Source organism: Chrysochloris asiatica, unplaced genomic scaffold (genome assembly GCF_000296735.1).
Source record: "Chrysochloris asiatica unplaced genomic scaffold, ChrAsi1.0 scaffold00006, whole genome shotgun sequence".
NCBI classification, from domain to species: Eukaryota; Metazoa; Chordata; class Mammalia; order Afrosoricida; family Chrysochloridae; genus Chrysochloris; species Chrysochloris asiatica.
In genome coordinates, this window is record NW_006408524.1 from 28,791 (window position 1) to 48,894 (window position 20,104).

General features: G+C 39.5%; 1 protein-coding gene across 1 annotated transcript in view; it reads left to right on the forward strand.

Annotated features, from left to right (window-relative positions):
- Nucleotides 1-19,468, forward strand: part of UBE3A (ubiquitin protein ligase E3A) — a 34,329-nt gene extending 14,861 nt beyond the window's left edge. Inside the window, exons 6-7 of the mRNA XM_006832072.1 lie at nt 18,506-18,649; nt 19,346-19,468. Coding sequence (XP_006832135.1) covers nt 18,506-18,649; nt 19,346-19,466 — 265 coding nt within the window. The 3' untranslated portion in view covers nt 19,467-19,468. The remainder of the gene's footprint in view (nt 1-18,505; nt 18,650-19,345) is intronic.
- Nucleotides 19,469-20,104: the final 636 nt, after the last annotated feature.

Below are 20,104 nucleotides of genomic sequence, written 5' to 3' on the forward strand. Positions count from 1 at the left end.
AAGCAAGAAAACATTGAAAGATTTCGCCAGGGTTGTATTCTTTCACCATACTTCTTCAGTCTATATGCTGAGCAGATAATCCAAAAAGCTGGGTTATATGAAGAAGAACATGGCATCAGGATTGTAGGAAGACTCATTAGCAGCCTGTGATACACAAATGGTACTTCCTTGCTTGCTGAAAGAGAAGAGAACTTAAAAAATCATTAATCATGAAGATCAAAGACCACAGCATTCGGTAATGGGTTGCACCTCAATGTAAAAAAAAACAAAAATCCTCACCATTATGATAAATAGATTGGCATGGTCAAAGATTTTATTTTGCTTGGGTCCACTATCAGTAGTCATGGCAGCAGTGGAGAAATCAAAGGACTATCACGCTAGGCAAATCTGCGACATAGAACCTCTTTAAAATATTCAAGAGCAAAGATAACAGTTTGAAGAGTAAGATGCACCTGGCCCAAGGTTTAGTCTTTTCAGTAACCTCATATGCATGTGAAAATTGGACATTGAATAAGGGAGATGGTAGAAGAATTAATGCCTTTGAGTTACAGGAGAACTGAACGTACCATGGACTGCCAAAAAACAAACCAATCTGTATTGGAAAAAATGCAGTGCAGCCAGAAAGCTCCTTGGAAGTCTGGATGACTCGACTTCGTCTCCCATACTTTGGACGTGTTATCAGGTGGGACTAGTCCCTGGAGAAGGACATCATGCTTGGTAAAGTGAAAGGTTAGTGAAAAAGAGGGAGAACCATCAAATGAGATGGATTAGCACAGGGTTACAACACTGTGAGGATGGCACAGGACCGGGCAGTGTTTCATTTTGTTTTGCTCCGGGTCACTATGAGTTGTTTGTGCCGTTAACTTATAGCAACACTGTGTAGGCTTTCCTAGGAGTAGCTGATGAGTTTAACTGCTGACCTTGCGGTTCAAACTGACCTGGCGGACCAGTGCATTATCCTACAGGTCTACACCTTAGTGGTCAAAACTCAGTTTATGTGATGATCTGCTCTGTAAAGCTTCACTTAATTTATAATAAAAATTAAAAAGCAGAAAACAACAAACGTATGATGAATAGCTGTACTCTGAAACATGTGTTGTCACCATTAGTCAGAATTAAAAATATATTATCTGTTTATGTATGAGTCTTAATTGTGGATTCTCAGTTCTGTTCTTTTGATCTCTTTATAATTATGCCAAAAACCACACTTTGATGACTGCAGCTCTGCAGGATAAGTCTTCAAATTAAGTGCTGTGGACTATCCAATTTTGTCTTTCTGGGAGATAACTTTGGCATTTGTATATCTTAGAATCGATTTATTAATTTCTACTAATTAAAACAAGGCTAGAATTTTGATTCTGATTATTTTGAATCTGTAAGTTAATTGAAGAGGGTTGATATTTTAACAATACTGATTTTTCAGATCCTTAAAGTGTATTTTTACTTTCATCTAGACATTTAAATTTTTCAGCATTGTTTTATAACTTTTAGTGTTGAAGTCATGTATTTTTGTTAGTAATTTATTTTTGAATGTTTTTCTTTTTGATATAAGTACTATTTTTAAATAATTGATTTTTCCATTGTTTCTAGATCATACAGACAAACCCAGTGTGTTATGATCCTTCTGAATTTATTCATTCTAGTAATTTTGTTTTGTTTTGTTTTGTTTTAATGTATTTTTCAGGATTTTCTATCTGATTAGTTAAATTATTTTCAAATAAACAGTGCTTCACTTCTTTTAATAGTTGTCCGTCTGATAAGTATTTTTTAGGCATTATGCTTTTTTAAGACGATCTTGACACATACACACCCAGGTATTTTTATAAGCATACAGTTGCTTTTGAAACTACCATGGGGGGCGAGGCAAGGTATCCGCCCCATTAGAATTGACTCCCAGGTCCAGGTCTGATCACTTAGCCCTCCGTCTGTGGAGAAAGTGTACTGTTACTATGTACAAGTTTTCCACTGTAACTGTGGCGTCAGATGTTAAGTTTCTGGTAGATGCGCTTCATCAGATTCACAAAATTACATCGATTTTCAGTTTGCTGGTAGTGTTTTTATCATGAATATTGATTCTTACCAAGTGCTTTCATGCATCTAGAAAAATGATCATGTACTTTATCTTCTTTAGTCAGTTAATGTGATTAATTTCTTTGAATTTTCCAATGTTTGATCAGTCTTCTTTCCTAGGTAAATTCGATTTCGATCTATGTTTACGAGGAATTGTTGTTAATTGCCCTCAAATTAGTTTTGACTCACAGCGACCCTGTATAGGGTTTCCGATGAGCAACTGGTGTGTTTGTACCACTGATCTGGTGGTTAGTAGTTTAATGCTTATCTTAAAGCGCCATTACCAGGAACTTCTTAATGAGGAATACTGAACTGCAATTTCCTTTTGTCTCACATATTTGCTCAGTTTTGTTGTAAAGGTTTTGATGGCCTTGTGTAATGATTCAGAAATATTTATGTAAAATTGGTAGATTTTTCTAAATATGGAATTCACCAGTGAAAATGCCTGGGTCTCAAGTTTTGTGAGAGTTAAAAAATTTCTTGCCTTTAGAAATTTTTGTATTGAAATAATTAAATATTCAACAGAAATTTTTTGTTAAAAACACAGACATCGGTATCATGCTCCCTCCATTTATTTTAACACAATAATAACAATTTGCATAAGAGTACAGTGACAAAATGAGGAAATTGACATTGGTATAATCCTTTGAATGGTTTAAAATCAGGAGAAGTGTGCTCCAGGATTGTATTCTTTCACCATACTTGTTCAATCTGTGTGCTGAGCAAATAATCTGAGATGCTGGATTATATGAAGATGAATGAGGCGTGTGGGTTGGAAGAAAACTCTTTTAACAACCTGAGGTACGCAGATGATACAGCCTTGCTTGTTGAAAGTGAAGAGGACTTAAAATACTTACTGATGAAGATCAAAGACCATGACCTTTGGTATGGGTTACATCTCAGTGTGAAGAAAACAAAAATCCTCACAAGTGAACCAATAAATATCACACTTGGGACATATGTGAGAGAGACCGGTCCCTGGAGAAGGACATCATGCTTGATAACGTGGAGAATCAGCAAGATCAGCAAAAAAAGAGGAAGCTCCCCAACAAGATGGACTGGCACAGTGGCAGCATAGCAAAAATTGTGAGATTGGCCCAGGACCAGGCAGTGTTTCATTCTGGTGTACGTACAGTCATTACGAGTCACTACCAACTCGACAGCGCCTCACAGCAACAAGCCATAGAGCATATTGAGAGTTTTCTAAGTTTACTTGTATGTGTGTATCCAGTTTTATCGTATTTGGCATAATCGTATCATTATCAGAGTACAAATCTGTTTAATCACAGGGTGTACCTCATTGGGACCACACTTGCACCCCTTTCCGTCTGTGTCGTAAGTTTGTTGTTTGCAGTATTGTATATAAATAGTATCATACTTTTCTTTGCAAAACCTATTCATAGTATGCTTTTCATCAGTGCGAGTTTAGCAGAAGCAGCAACTGATAATATCATGATTTTTGTTTATTCTTTATTGATATGACAGGTTCATTAATGAAAGATTTTCAGATATGAAGCCAGTCATGGTACCTGAGCAAATATTTCCTCATGTACATAGTGGTGTCTATACAGGGTTGAATTCGATTTGATAATATGCTTGTAGCAGGTTTGTGAGAGATACTCGCTTGTTTTTTTTTTTTGGGTTGTTGTTGTTGTTGTTGTTCTATTTTGACTAATTTTAGTATCAGAGTAATAATGAGTACACCCCCAGTCATCTGTCCATTTGTTGTATTGTGGTGGTTTGTATGTTGCTATGATACTAGAAACTATGACACCAATGTTTCAGATACCACCAGGGACACTCAGGGTGGACAGGGTTTCATGGAGCTTCCAGACTAAGAACAGACTAGTGGTGGTGGTGTGCCATTGAGGCAGTTCCAACTTACAGCAACCCCATATAGGGCTTCTGGAAGGCTGGTGTATTTAGACAGCTAATGTATGGCTCACACTGACCTTATTATGCTCTAGTGTGTATCCTACCATGCCACACCAGGCTTGGAAGAAGAAATAGGTGTTCCTAAAAGATCAACCCCTGAAAACCATACAAATAGCAGGGGACCGTTGTTAGATATAGTGTCGAGAGATGGATCCCTCAGATTGGTGGAAGACACTCAGAAGACAACAGAAGAGCTGCTTTTTCAAAGCAGTCAACCTTAATAATCTGGATGGAGTATAGCTTTCAGTATATTCATTTGCTGATGGATCATGACTTAAAATGCAAAGAAAAAGTGGTAAATATCCATTAATTAGAATGTGAAATGTACAAAGTGTAAATCTGGGAAAATTAGAAGTCGTCTAAAATTAAATGGAACTCATAAAGATGTATATCCTCCTGCCTCCTCATAGTAGAGTTGACTGGTGATGCGAATGGAGTAAAGCCTTCAGGGCATTCGTTTGCTACAGGGGCACAACTCAAAATGAAGAAAAAACAGCTTTGGACATCCATTGGAACATGGGGTGTATGAAGTATGAATCTAGGAAAATTGGAAATTGTCAAAAATGAAGTGGAACACACAAAACATTGGTATTCTAGGCATTAGTGAGCTGAAATGGACTGGTATTGCTCATTTTGAATCTGACAGTCACACAGCATATTATGCCAGGAATGACAAATTGAAGAGGAATGGCATCACATTCATTATCTCCATGGGAGAAAGATGAGCCTTTCTGTTCCCACAAAGATTGAAAGCATTGGAAACCTATGTAGGGTTGCTATGAGTTAGAACTGACTCAACAGCAATTAACAACAACACATGAAAGACAAGTTCATAAAGTATTAGCTAAATTTTTACACCACCAAAGCCAGTGATGAAGATTGAAGACGCTTACCAATTACTTCGGTATGAAATTGATCAAAACTGCATTCAAGATTCATTGATAATTACTGAGCATTGAAATGTGGAAGTTGGAAACAAAGAGCAAGGATCCATAGTTGGAAAGTAAGGCTTTGGTGACAGAAATGATGCAAGAGATATGCAAGAGATCTCTTTATAGAATTTTGCAAGTCCAGTTACTTATTCACTGCAAATATGCTTTTCAACAACAAACAATTGACTACACAGGTGGGATACACAAAAATTAAATTTACTTCATCTGTGGCAAGAGACCATGGAGAATTTCAGTTATCAGTCAAAACAAAGCCAGGGGTTGAGAACAAATCATCAGTTGCTCATATGAAACTGAAATTTTAAAAAGTTAATGAGTGCCAAAATGCAGCCTTGCATGTGTGGTTGTCAAGTGCCATTGAGTCAGTTCCCACTCCTAGTGACCCTACATTGGGTTTTCGAGGAGCAGCTGGTGAGTTTGTACCACCGACCTTGCAGTTCAAACCAACCTTGAGGTCAAGTGCATATCCTGTGGCGCCACACCAGGGATATACCTCCTCAATTTAGAGACTTATTTCAAGAACAGACTCGAGGCACTAAATACTAATGACCAAAGAGCAGAGGAATTATGGGATGATATCAAAAACATCGTAAGTGAAGAAAGCAAAAGATCATTAAAAAGATGAAAAAGAAAGAAAAGACCAAAATGGATATTAGGATAGATTCAGACTTGTTCTTGAACATAGAGTAGCTAAAGTGAGTGGGAGAAATGATGTAAAAAAGTGAACAGAAAAATTTGAAGGGTAGCCCGAGAAGACAGTGTAAATTTTTATAATGAAATGTGCAAATACTTAAAAATCAAAAGGGAAGACCATGCTAAGCATTTCTCAGGCTGAAAGAAGTAAAGACAAATTCAAGCCTCAGTTGGCAGTATTGAAGGAGTCTGGGGAAAATGTTGAAAGATGAAGGAAGCAACAAAAGAAGATGACAGGAATACATAGTGTTAGAATGTTTCAGACATTTCAGTAGGTAGCATATGATCAAAAACCAATGGTATTGAAGAAAGAAGTCCAAGCTCCTCTGAAGGCATTAGCGACTAGGGGCTGACTTAGAATGCAGTGGGTCTAGAGGATAAGCTACTGAACTGCAAACTGCAAGGTCTGTGGTTCCAGCTCAGTAGCTTTTCTGCTGGAGAAAGATGAGGCTTTCTACTCCTGCAATGATTTTCAGCTTCGGAAAACCTATACACAGTCACTGTGAGTTGGAACTGACTCTGTGGTACTTAACAACAACAGAGGTTGACTGAATACCAATTGCAGTGTTTCAGCAAACTGATTATGACCAGCCAGTTGTATGACCAGCCAGTTGGAGGAGGTCTCATCTGTGCCCACTTTGAAGGAAAGTGAGCGTACAGAGTGCAGAAATGATTGAACAACATCATTGATAATCTTGTGGTTACATTACAGCTTCAGACACCCTATACAAGGTTGCTATCAGTTGGAACCCACTCCATGGCACACAACTGCTTCTCTTTGGTGAGGCATGTGACGTTAGCTGGTATTGATGATGTTGCTACTTGAAACTTGCATAGGTCAAACCCGAGTGCAGTCGACTGCGATGGTAAATTTTCAAAATGAACTGCTGCAGCAGTAAGTTGTTCCAAACACAGATGCATATTTCAATGCGTGACTCCTCAAAGTAGGAAATTCATCATTCCTTATGTGACATTTATAGAACTCAAGCCATGGAAGGTTATTGTGCATAGCTTTCAACTCACCATCACTTTGCAGCTGAATGATTTCGTGTTATAGGGTATCAGGCACATAGAGCACTGGTTCTACATTGAACGGTGGAGCAAAGATGGTCAGTTCCATTTGTTAACATTCACATCCTTGAATTTTTCATTAAATCTCAGTTAGTTTCACACAACTATCATCATATTCAAGTGTCGTAGAAGGCTTTGTCTTTTACAGAGTTATTTAGCTTCAAATGATTTCTTGTTTGAAAGCAGGGAGCTGAGAAGCTGCCTGGGGCTGTGTAGCTGGTGTTCAGCTCTGAGAGGTACGTGGTGATGTCCACCGTGAACACTAGATCCCACAGCCACTTGCTGTCCTGAGTACCCTGACAGGCTTTCCCTTCATCTCCATGAACTGCTTGTCTTCATCCCTCGCAGTTCGTTAAACCTCACAAGCATGTTATGTGACTCAGCCACTGCACTTCATGGTGATAAATAGGATTACTGTCCTCAGACTCAAGATCATGCAGTAACTCCTTAAACTGGCAGCTTCGGACAACATTTATGCACAGCACTACTGTTGATATCAAGGAGCTCTGGTAGCGTAGTGGTTAAGAATCGGGCTGCGAACCACAAGGTCAGCAGTTCGAAACTACCAGCTGTCCCGCGGGAAAAAGAGGAGGCTTTCTGCTCCCGTAAAGATTTACAGCCTCGGAAACCCTGTGCAGGGTCGCTATGAGTTGGAACCGACTCCACCACGGCACATAACAACAGCGACTGTTGATATCACACTGTTGAGCCACAGTGACTGTGTGCAGAGGCTGTCTTGGTGTATGATGCAGTGATGTGTAATTAAATCAGTTCTTTCTTGACAAATGCAAGTAACCCTTTTTGTGAGCCAACCATGGCTGGAGCTCCATCTTACAGCAAGGTCACTTAGCTTTTCGAATGTTAACTCGAGTTTTCCATTGATAAAACAAGTCTCCTCACCTCTTGTGCCATGTGCAGCTTACAGTGACAGCGTCTCCTCTCATGTGTCTTAGTCTGCAGTTATCCCATTAACAAACACGGCCAGCTGGACAGTATTTGATGCATCTGTTCTCTCATCACAAGCCAGAGAGAAAAACTGGAAACCTGCAGAATTCTTCAGTGTTCTGTCCATATTTTGTACTAAGTCAGTAATCTGATCTGAGATGGTTCTCTGAGATAATTTCCCTTTGTCAGGTGCTAACAGTGCCTCTTCTCAAACTTCCTCTACTTGAAACCTCAGCCTCTTTACCATTAGCTCACTTGCTACATTTGTTGTGTTGTTGTTAAGTGCCATTGAGTCGGTTCCGACCCGTAGCACCCTCTATAGGGTTTCCAAGGAGTGGCTGGTGAGCTTGAACTGCCAACCTTGCAGTTGAGGTCTAGTGAAAGCGTCTTGTGATTCCAAACTCTGCTGGAAAGCACTGATTTTATCCAGAAGCATTTGGCTTCCCAATTCTGTTGAGTTTTATGGATGACCTCTTTCACTCTATAAGCTTTCCAAGCTACATCAGTATTGTAAAGTGTGTGATTCCTCTGTCTTCATAGTTGTTAAGTGCCGTGAAGTCGATCCTGACCCATAGCGAACCTGTGTAGGGTTTCCGAGATGCAGCTGGTGAGCTTGAACCGCCAACCTTGCAGTTCAAATGGCTTTGCAGTCTGGCGCATTAACCCACAGCGCCACACCAGGACTCCGTCTTCATAGTACTCTTACGTAAATATGTACCATATTTTGCTTATCCAGTCATCTGTTTATGGGCATTTAGGTGGTTTCTACCTTTTACCACAGTAATGGTAAAAAGAATCAATCCACCAAAAACACATACTAAGACACAAAGTCTGTATGTACACACAAAAAAGCAAATATTGTATGTCCTCACTTACATAGGAGTCCTGGTATGGCACTGTGATAAGCACTGGACTGCTAACCTTAAGGTTGGTAGTTCATAAGTACCAAGCTGCTCCTTTTAAACCCTGTACAGGGTGGCTATGAGTTGGAACCAGCTCAACAGCACTTAACAGCATGTTTGCTAATTTTCTTTCTTCCCAATTTTATCTGATATTAATATTAATCTTTTATGTTAATTTCCTTTAAATTACACTTTAGTTTTGAGATAGTTGTAAATTCACCTGTGGTGGTGGTTATGTGCTGTGGAGTCGGTTCCAACACAGCGACCTTGTGTATGGTTTCCGAGGCGGTAAATCTTTACAGGAGCAGAATGCCTCATCTTTTTCCTGTGGAACGGCTGGTAGTTTTGAACTACTGACCTTGAGGTTAGCAGCCCAACTTATAACCACTATGCTACCAGAGCTCCTTAACTTCATCTGTACTTGTTAAAAATGATACATAACGACTCTTGTATACTTTTTAACCAATTTTCCTTTGATAGTAACTACAAACCATTCTTCCAGTATTACAATCAGTACATTGATGTTGATACATCCAAGATGCAGAACAATCCTGTTACCATAAGAATCATTAATGTTGATGCCCACACCTCCACCCACTCTCTTCCCTCTCCCTATTCCCTGCCCTGTCTCCTGGCAGCTACTAATTTGTTCACTAATTCTTTAATTTTATGCTTTCAAGAATATTCTACAAATTGATTATAGTATATAAAATTTGTGACTTTTATCTTTTAATTTAATAAAATTTCCTTGAAATTCATAGGTTTTTATGTAGTAGTATTTCAGGGTAAGGGTTTACACCAGTTTGTTTTAACCAGTAACTGTTAAAAGTACTTCTAGGTGATTTCTACCTCAGAGCTATTACAGTAAAATTGCTTTGGACCGTCGTGTGTCAGTTTTTATGTAAATATAAGCTTTCATTGCTCTGGCATAAATACTAAGTATGAATTTTTTTACTATTGAATTTTGACATTTAAAAAAATATGTATATGTACAATATATATATCGTCTAGATATGTCTGTATTCTATATCCAAATATACGTCTATAGTCGTCTATATTCTAGCCTTTCTCTATTGAAATACTTTTTCACATATGTAAAATCCACATTTGTGTAGGTCTTTCTCCTTTCAGTTGTATCAGCTTGTGCTTCATGTGTTTTCATGCTCTGTAGGATGTTATCTTGGTGGACTGATATTTTTTTCCCATTTCTTTGTAATAGTGCCATAGTGTCTTGGGTTTTTCTTTGCTTTGAATGCTGCTTTATCTGATAATGTCACCATTTCTGTTTTTCAAATCAATACTTTCATGACATATCTTAATCTATTATTTTATTTTTGACACATGTTGTAATTGGGATTTGTTTCTTTTTAACAGTATATTTGGTTTGTGCTTTCTTATCCATTTTCTGTCAATCTCTGCCTTTTAAATGGTATCCTTATACCTTCTACATTTAAGGTAATTACTGATATTAAGTATTTTTAGAGCTAAACCTTCCTGGTTTATTTACTTTTCTCATTTCTTTGGGGTTATCTGTTATTTGTATGTATTGCTGTGTGAATTTTATTTTTAGTGGTTGCTCTGGGCATTGCATTATACATAAGGGAACTTCTCCCTCTTTGTTGGTCCTGCCCCATTTTGAAGTGCGCTTCCATTCCCTTCCTTTTACCTGCTGCTCTTTTGACTGTTGCTTTGAGTGTCAGAGCTGTTGTAGTTCTGTCTCGGTCATTAAATCTGAAAGATTCATGAGGAGAGGACGATAGTTTTAGCTTTATCACTGTCGTTAGCCAAACGTCAGCATTAGATCTGCTAATACCAACTCTTTCACTGTTTCTTTCTGAGGATGGCTTTATTCCCTCTTTTTCCTGAAGAATATTTTGACCAGTTAGTAAGTTCATACTCAATAATTATTCCTTTCAGCATTTGACAAATGTTGTTTCGCTTTGTTTTTAACCTCTGTGTCTACAGATGAGAAATCTGCAATTCTAAGTGGTGTTCTTCTGTAGTTAATATTTGTTGCTATTAATTGCCATCGCATTGGAATGGCTGGTAGGTTTGAACCACCAATATTGTAGTTAGCAGTCCAGTGCTTATCCTACAGTGCCACACCAGGACTCAGAACTCGGATTTCTAAAAGTTCATGGAAACATTATCTTCGTATTCAATTTTTCCATAAACTTTTTGTAGCCTCCTCATATTTCATTTTTCTAGCTCTTTAAAGACTTTTGACTTTCTCTTTAGTTTCCAAAAATTGAATTCTGGTGTGCCTTGGCATTATTTTGTTTCAGTTTGTGCTCTTTGGGGGGTTTTGTCCACTTTATTCTTTTTGCTTGTGTCTTTTACCAGGCAGGGAACCTTTTCAGCTATGATTTCTTCAAATCCTTGGTGCCCCCCTGTGAACTTGAGTGACACACCTGTGGAATGTCTCATGTGTCCCTGAGGCTGCTTTCCTTCTTTGCTCTGTGTTCTTTTTACATGTTCCAATTTCTGTCATCACTACTTTACTATTATAAACTCCCTGTCAATTGTTTGTCTTTACTGTTTTTGTAATTGCTGAGATTTTTCTTTTATATGTGTTTCAATAGAATGTGTTACTTGTGAGGTCGTTTTAAAATGATTGTATTAAAATTCTTATCAGATAATTCCAGCAAATACATCCAACAATTGATGTATCTCAGTTGTCGCCTGAGTGAATTTCTTTTCTTATTGTGGCTTCCTTGGTTCTTAGTATGACAGGCAGTTTGGGGTTGTACCATGGACACTTTTGCTATCGTGTTAGGAGTCTCTGAGTTCTTTTTTTAATCTTTAATGTTGGCAGGCCTATCTAGGGTTAACATGTAGGCTTTTGTAAGCTGTGGTTTCAGTGGCAGTCTAGTTCCAAGGGCCTTTGTGCTGCTGTTCAGTGCACACAGATCCCTTTGGTGCTGTTGAGAGGGTAAAAGGAATTTCTTCCTCATGTCAGGCTGTTTGGTGTTTCTAGGTGGGAGGTGAGTGTTACTAGCCCATAGGAGAGCACTTCCAACAAAGTGTGCTTACTGTGGTGAGACTCCACTCCCCATACCCCATTCCTGGAGACCCTGGCCGTGTCCCTTGCTGTGCTGTTTTTCTGGGTGGAGAGGAGAACCTTTACTGCCCTGTCTGGAACCCCTGGTGCAGTTCCCCTTGTTTGTGTCTAGATGAGTCAGGAAGGAAGATCAATGCATTGACATGGAGAGGGAGGGAGCAAGTTGTGGCCAGAATAATCAGTCTTTTGAGATCAAAAGGATGCGTTTGCCCAAGGACAAAGTTTAGCCAGAAGGGTTAGGAAATGAGAAATGGAAACAGGAGATAAGAGGAGGAATCAGGGAAAGTGATATGTGTGAATTGTCTTACGGGATACTGATTTGCTTCTCAGTTATCACCAAGTGGGTGCTTGGTGTGGCCTGTGCCACAGGGTGTCTCTGGATGGGCATGGGGGGTTCCCTCACTGTCTTATTTCTTTTTTATTTATAAGAATTGTCTTCTTTGTTTTGTGACCCTTGTGTTTCTTACAGTTTAGTGCTCAGCTTTGACGTTTTCCTAATTCTAACTATTTTCCTAGTTCTGTTGTATCTTCTCAAATATAAGTTTTCTTCACTTACCTTTATCCTAAGGTTTTTGGATTTTTATATGGAATTCATTTTATTTTTAGGGAATTAATTTTCAATCACACATGTACAAAAGGACTTTCAAAAGTTTGTGGGAAGCCTCCATTATCTTTTAATTCCATCATTCCACAATCTTTTTGAAACCCACCCGTAATACTTATTTACCCCAGTTTGCTAGTAATTTATTTAGGGTTTGACTGTGATCCTTTTCTGTTGCTGATTTTTTAAATGTGCTGAATTTTTCTTTTCTTGCAAGAAAAGAGAGTTAGACGAGCATAGCTTTCCTACTTCCGGGCTCTCCATTGCTACCCGATGATTGACACTGTGGCCTTGTGCTTTCTAGAATGGTCTCTTCCACTCTCCTCCCCCACCTTTGTCTCTGCTGTGCATCATCTACTGCATTTGCACTTTATTCCTTGCTGTCTCTCCTCACTGCAGAGTCTGTTTAGATGTAGAGTTTTAGTGTTCAAGAGGTTTAGTTTGGATTTTCAGAGCAAATCTGTTTTCATTCAACAAAACGTTGCTTCATGTCCTTGCAGTCCCCACTGCCTGTCGTCCTGCTGCATACAGCTCTCTGCTTTCCCAACTCTGTGCTGGCCCAAATGGGCAGTCCCCAGTGTTATTGTTCTAGAGACTTACTATGTGACTGAAACTGAGACACAGGGTTGACTTGATACTCAAAGATCCTACTAGTAAGCCTGGTCTTCCTTTTTTTTTTTTTTTTTTTTCAATATCTTATTTTGAATTTTCCTCCCACTTTATCCAGCACCTTCTAATGTGATCACTTTCAGAGCATTCCGTTGTGGCCAGGCGCCATTGAGTTCCTCTGGGGCTAGGGCACTGGAAGCTATGCATCGGTCCACTGGACTGTTTCCAGGCCTTCTTTACTCTGCTTTGCTCCTCACAGGGAAAGACCAAGAGTTGCAAGTATGGGAGATGAAATCATACCATTCTGCCTATACTTCTTCCAAGTCAGATATGATTATTCTTCTGGCAGTTCATGGTACTTTTTTTTTTTTTTTTTTAATGACCCTACAAGCATTTAAGGAGCTCTGGTAGCATAGTGGTTATGAATCGGGCTGTGAACTGCAAGGTCAGCAGTTCGAAACTACCAGCTGTTCTGCAGGAGAAAGATGACGCTTTCAGCTCCTGTAAAGATTTACAGCCTCGGAACCCTTGTACTGGGTCACTGTGAGTCGGAACCGACTCTATATAACAACAACAACAAGCATTTATTGAAACTTTAACATGCCAGACACTGTTCTTTGTACTTCATGTGTACTGAGTTGCTTTAGTTTCACTACAGTCTCTTAAAAGGAGCTCTGGTAGCGTAGTGGTTACGAATCGGGCTGCGAACCTTAAGGTCAGCGGTTCGAAGCTACCAGCCGCTCCGCGGGAGAAAGATGAGGCTTTCTACTCCCGTAAAGATTTACACCCTCGGAAACCCTATACAGGGTCGCTATGGGTCGGAACCGACTCGATGGCACATAACAACAACAACAACAGTTTCTTAAGGTAGGCATTGTTGTTAGCTCCAAGTACAGAGAAGAAAACTGAGGCATAGAGGCATACCCATTGGTATCTAGTCATATAGCTTTCAAGTGGAGCAATCAGGAGTCCAGTCCGTACCCTCGCCACTCTCTTCCTTTGTAAGAACATCCTGGGAAGAGGGGTTTGTGGGCTATGATGGAGATGGGGCCGTGAGTGGGAGGAGTTGCCATGGTGAAATCATGGCTTGTAGCAGGTTGAAGACTGAATAGGGATTGAAGATGCAGAGAGATTGTTTGGCTTTTTTGTTGTTGTTAAGTACCGTCGAGTCGATTCCAACCCATAGCAACCCTGTACAGGGTTTCCAAGGCTGTAAATTTTGACAGGAATAGAAAGCCTCCATCTTTCTCCCACAAAGCATCTGGTAGTTTCGAACTGCTGCCCTTAAGGTTTGCAGCCTGATTCATAACCACTATGGTACCAGAGCTCCTTTTTGTTCTTAGGTGCCATCAAGTCAATTCCAACTCTTAGTACCCTATGCACAACAAAACAAAACAGTGTCTTGTGCCATCCTCACAATTGTTATTAAACTTGAGCCCATTGCTGATGGCCATGTTGTTGGGGGGTGGGGGAGGGGTCTTTTTTTTGCTGACCTTCCATTTAATTGAGCATAATGTCCTTCTCCAGGGACTGGTCCCTCCTGATAATATGTCTGAAGTATGAGAGATAAGTCTTGCCATCTTTGCTTCCAAGGAGCATTCTGGTTGTACTTCCAGCACAGATTTCATAGTACTTTTAATAGTCTTCTCCAACACCATAACTCAAATGCATCAGTTCTACTGTTTTCCATATTCACTGTCCAACTATCATATGTCTATGACACTATTGAAAATATCATGACTTGGGTCAGGCACTCCATGGTACTTTTAATATTCTACTCCAACACCGTAATTCAGATGCATCGATTCTTCTATGGTCTTCCTTATTCATTGTCCAACTTTCACATGCTTATAAGGTGATTGGAAATCAGCGCTATGGCTTGGGTCAGGCACACCTGACCTGACTGATAGCTTTGCTCAGAGGTATTTTGCAGCCGATTTGAGGGAAGAACATGCTCACCATTTTTCAAGCGAGGGAACCGAAGAAAAAATGCAAGCCTCAACTCGGAATATTGAATGATGTAGAAAGCATCAAAATAAGATGGAAGGAATATACAGAGTCACTGCATCACCACAAAGAAATGCCCGGTGTTCCACCATTTCCAGAGGTTGCATATGATCAAGAGCTAATGGTACTGAGGAAGAATTCCAAGGTGCACTGAAGGCATTGGCAAAGAACAAGGCTCTGGGAATTGATGGAATACAAATATTTCAGCAAACTGATCCTGCACTGGAGGCACATATCTCTGCCAATAAATATGGAAGACAGCTACTCCATACTTGTGCTATTCCTCACAAAGGTGAAAATAAAATTCACATGCAAGTAAAATTTTGCTAAAGATAAAAAATGGATGCAGCAGTACACAGAGAACTTCCAGTGCTTCAAACCAGATGAGGATATGGAACGAGGAGTTGCTGATGTCAGATGCATCTTGGCTAAAAGCAGAGAATACCAGAAAGATGTTTGTTTGTGCTTTGTTGACTGCATAGAGGTTTTTGCATGTGTGCCTCATGATAAGCTATGGACAGCATTGCAGAGAAAGAGGATTCCACAAAACTTAATTGTGCTCTTGAGTTACCTATACATACACCAAGAGGCAGGCATTTGAATAGAACAAGGGGATACTGAATGGTGCAATATTAGGAAAGGTATGTGCCGGTGTTGTATTCTTGCATTATAATTATTCAATGTGCATGTTGAGCAAATAATCTGAGAAGCTAGATTATATAAAGATGGATGTGGCATCAGGATTTGAGGATGACTCATTAACAGCCTAACACCCTGCGATATGCATATGGTACAACCTTGCTTCCTGAAAACGAAGAGAACTTTGAATACTTACTGATGAAGCTAAAGACCACAGCCTGCGGTATGGGTTGCACCTTAATGTAAAACATCAAAATAAGTGGAGAAAAGTTTGAAGCTGTCAAAGACCTCATTTTACTCTGATCAACCATCAACACTCATGGATGCAATAGTCAGGAAATCAAACAACATATTGCATTAGGAGAATTTGCTGTAGAAGATCTCTTTAAAGTGTTCAAGAGCAAAAATTGTCAGTTTGAGGACTAAGGCGTGCCTGATCCAAGCCATGATAATTATCCATAGCCTTGCAATGAATAAGGAAGACTGTAGAAGAATTGATCACATTTAAGTTATAGTGTTCGAAGAGAATATTAAAGAATACCAAGGAAGGTCAGAAGATCAAATCTGTATTGGAGGAAACACATCCAGAATGCTGCTTAGAGTGGAGGTCCCTGGGACCATCAAGTGAGAAGAGTGGAGTGCAGGACCCTACCCAGAGAAGCAATGGAGGCAGAGATGATGACGTGGAGGAATAGAGCAGCTGGGGAACCTGCCCTCAGGGAGGGAGAGGGGCTGTGTGCTGATGGCCATGGGGCAGGCTTGCAGGGTGTATGTACCCTTTGGTTGTTTGATGATGCATGGAGGGGATTGTAACCATGGCAATGAAATATGATGAGTGTAAAGCTAATGTTCTCCCATGTAAACTATTACATAATTCACAATAAAAACCTAAAAAAAAAAAAAACCCATAATGCTCCTTTGAAGCCAAGATGCCCAGACATTGTCTCTCATACCTCAGAGTTATTACTAGGGGGCATCAGTCCCTGAAGAAGGATATCACACTCATACTTTATACTTGGTAAAGTGGAGTGTCAGCAAAAAAGGATTTCCATGCCTCAATCCCCCACCCGCAGCAAGCTGTATTGGCACAGTTGCAGCAGTAATGGACTTTGTTGATGGTGAGATTAGCAAAGGACCAGGCCATATTCTTTCTGTGAGTTGGTCCCAACTGGACAGCACCCGACAACAACAAACGTTCCTTTATAGCCAGAGGCTACTTTCAGGTAGATGTTCCTCTGCCACCTAAGATGTTCTGTTCCCTCCAGACACGGTGCGTTCGTAAGAGGGCTATTTCTGGTCCCAGGTACTTTGTTTTAAACTCTGTTGCCGCTGTTGTGACAGGACTCTTGTGTTGTGGTGGGAACCCTAGCCACTGTTAGCTGTATACACTGTTCTTGCAGGGCTTGGCCGGTGTGCACTCAGTTGCTGCCATTTATTTTCCCACTGTGGCTTAGTTCGGGTTGCTGCTCTGTCACCTGCTTTTAGCCAGGGATATTTTTATGTGATTTTCTCTACTTTTTGTTTTGGATAAATTTTAGCAGCTGTTAGAATTAAATCCATGCAGCTACCACTTTGTTACAGAAATTCCGAAGCTGTTTTCCTTTTGAGCTTTTCATTCTATAAACATTATAGTCTCCGTTAAGTTCTGATACTTTATAAAAGCAAAGAAACTGCTCCAGACTCTTGACAGACTGGCAACTATGACTATTGGTGGTTTGTCACTTGCTTCAGGGTCTGTCTCCTCCCCTCAAGAGAACCCTTAGGTCTGCTTTCCTGTCAGGCATGTTAGCGAGATTACCCCACTACACAGCAGCTTTTCCATTTCGGCAAAGGGTTACAGCAGCTTTGGTATCTCTTGTGGTATCTCTTGCCAACTGTCCTTTGATGAATAACCTATGTTGTGTTTCTGATTCCTCCTCTTTGTCTTTGCTGACAGATGTTCCTACACATTCCAGGTTCACTTTCCTCTTGTTGATTGGGCCTGTTAGGTGGGAGGCAGGGAAGATGTTTGCAATGCATTGCCCCAATACCCCGATGGACATCTGATTGGGGATTCAGAGAAGCAGGTGAAGATTGTGGTTACACTCGATGAGTTTGTATTTTCTTGAATGGATTCAGAGTAACTGTGTCATATCATTGTTTCCCCCCAATAGTTTTTAAAAGTAACAAGGCTTGAATGGTTTTCTTAAAATGAAATAACCACATATGATAGAAATATTAGGATAACCCCTTACCCTTAGACAGCATATACCTACTTGGTCCTAGTTTATATAAAATTTGTATACTATTGTATTATGCCATTAGACATGTGGGTTTTACATTTAACTCCGATGCCATCAATCTTCTACATGTTTTGCATGGTGGGGATATTCTTTTTGTCCTTCCCCACCATGCAAAAGATGTAGGGGATTGATGACATCGCAGTTCATGTTTCAAAGTAAGTTCCTTTTGGTCTTTCTCAATTCATTATTTTAGTTTTATATTTTGTTGTTACATAATACACCACCAGGTGATTTATATACTAATACACTAGACACTAAGATTATCTAGTTTTATAAATAAGGTAATTTTGAACATAACCTTTTTACGTATTTAGAACTATTTTCTTGTGATAATTTGCATAAATGGAATTACTAGTTCACCAGAGCTGTCGAGTCAGTTCGGACTCATGGTGAACCCTGTATAGGGTGGGTTTCTGAGCAGTGGTTGGTAAGTTTGATCCACTGACCTATCAGTGCAAACCAACCTTGGGGTCAAGCGCTTATCCTATAGTGCCAGACCACCGAAGACCAAAGGAGGTATGTTAGCATTATGGGTTATGAGTTGGGCTGCTAACTGCAAGTCTAGCAGTTCGAATCTACCAGCCACTCCATGGGAAAACGATGAGGCTTTCTGCTTCTGTAACATTTCCTCAGAAAACCTATACACGGTCACTGTGAGTCGGAATCGTCTGCATGGCACAGCCACCACCACCGTTAAAGCAAATGTCAAACCAAAATCAGTATTTTGTTTTTCTCATTAGGGAGTTCTGGGAAATCGTTCATTCATTCACAGATGAACAGAAACGACTCTTCCTACAGTTTACAACTGGCACCGACAGAGCCCCTGTGGGAGGACTAGGAAAATTAAAGATGATCATAGCCAAAAACGGCCCCGACACAGAAAGGTAATTGCAAACTCACCCTCTCAGAAGGAAACTTGTGCTTTACTTCACGCAAGTATGGAATTGCCCTTGTAGCTTCCAATGGAAATTTCACAATCAGATGAAACAGTGGGGCTCCTATTGATTTGGAGTTTTGAAAATTAGTTTGGTTCAAAGCCACATTTCATAGTGAACAAGTGATTGGACTGAGGCTTGGGATTAGCTCATGCTAAAACCTTCATTTGTGTATTCTTGCCGTTTGTATTCTTTCCCAATTGTGTATAACTTAGTATTTTTGGTAAGCAGGAACCATACATTAAATAATGCATATTTAATGGCTAAAATGTATAAAGCTTCCATCAATCTTTTGTATTATTTTACACATAATAGATTCTAATATATAAATGGATTCATATTGCTAGCAAAATTTGTGATAAAACAATTGAGGACCGTATTGGAATCTTGAAAAGTAGGTTTAAATATTTCATCTTAAAGTAACTTTACAAGAAGACACTGAGATTTACTCTGTAGGCATCTTTAAAAGAATGCCTGGTATGAAGTGTAGTAATGCCGTAAATGCATCCTTATTTGTCGTGAAGATTCTTATTGCTGTGTATGGTCTCTACTCAGGCCATGCCAACTCTGTGTACCGTGTAACATTGGACCATGTGTCGCATGACTTACACTTCTTCTGTATTTTCCCCCTTTCTCTCATTTTAGGTTGCCCACATCTCATACTTGCTTTAATGTCCTTTTGCTTCCGGAATATTCAAGCAAAGAAAAACTTAAAGAAAGATTGTTGAAGGCTATCACATATGCCAAAGGATTTGGCATGCTATAAAATAATTTAAAGGAAAAAGAAAACTAAGACAAAACAAAACAAACAAAAAAACGGGAGAAAAAAAAGGAAAGGGAAAAATAAAGATAAATTTTAATAGACATAATGAGGGATAAAATTTGTGGTGATGGTGTCCCAGTACAAAAAGGCTGTATATGAGAGAGTGAGGTGCAGTAGCAATCTGTGTCTGTGCCCCCCTTCTTTATTGGGGACAATATGGGCTGGAACAGCACATTTCAGCTGCTTAAATGAACAAATTGTTTATTTTATTAGTGTGTATGTGTGTGTGTATGTGTGTGAAAGTGTTACATATTCTTTCACCTGTATGTGTACAGAGAGGTTTTCTGAATATTTATTTAAGGGTTAAATCACTTATGCTTGTGTTTAGTACTGCTTGAGGTTGAGCCTTTTTGAATATTTAAAAAAAAACAAAAAAAACATATAACAACAAAACTACTCTCCCACGGAAAATATTGCCATCATTTGTAGACTCTGTAACCTTCAAGTATGTGCTATTTTTTTGTCCCTGTGTCTAATTCAAATCAGGAACTGTTTTTTTGTTTTGTTTTGTTTTAAAAACCATTTGCTTTTGAAACTTGAAGTCTTAGAAACAGTGTGATGATGCATTGCTGCTGTTCTAG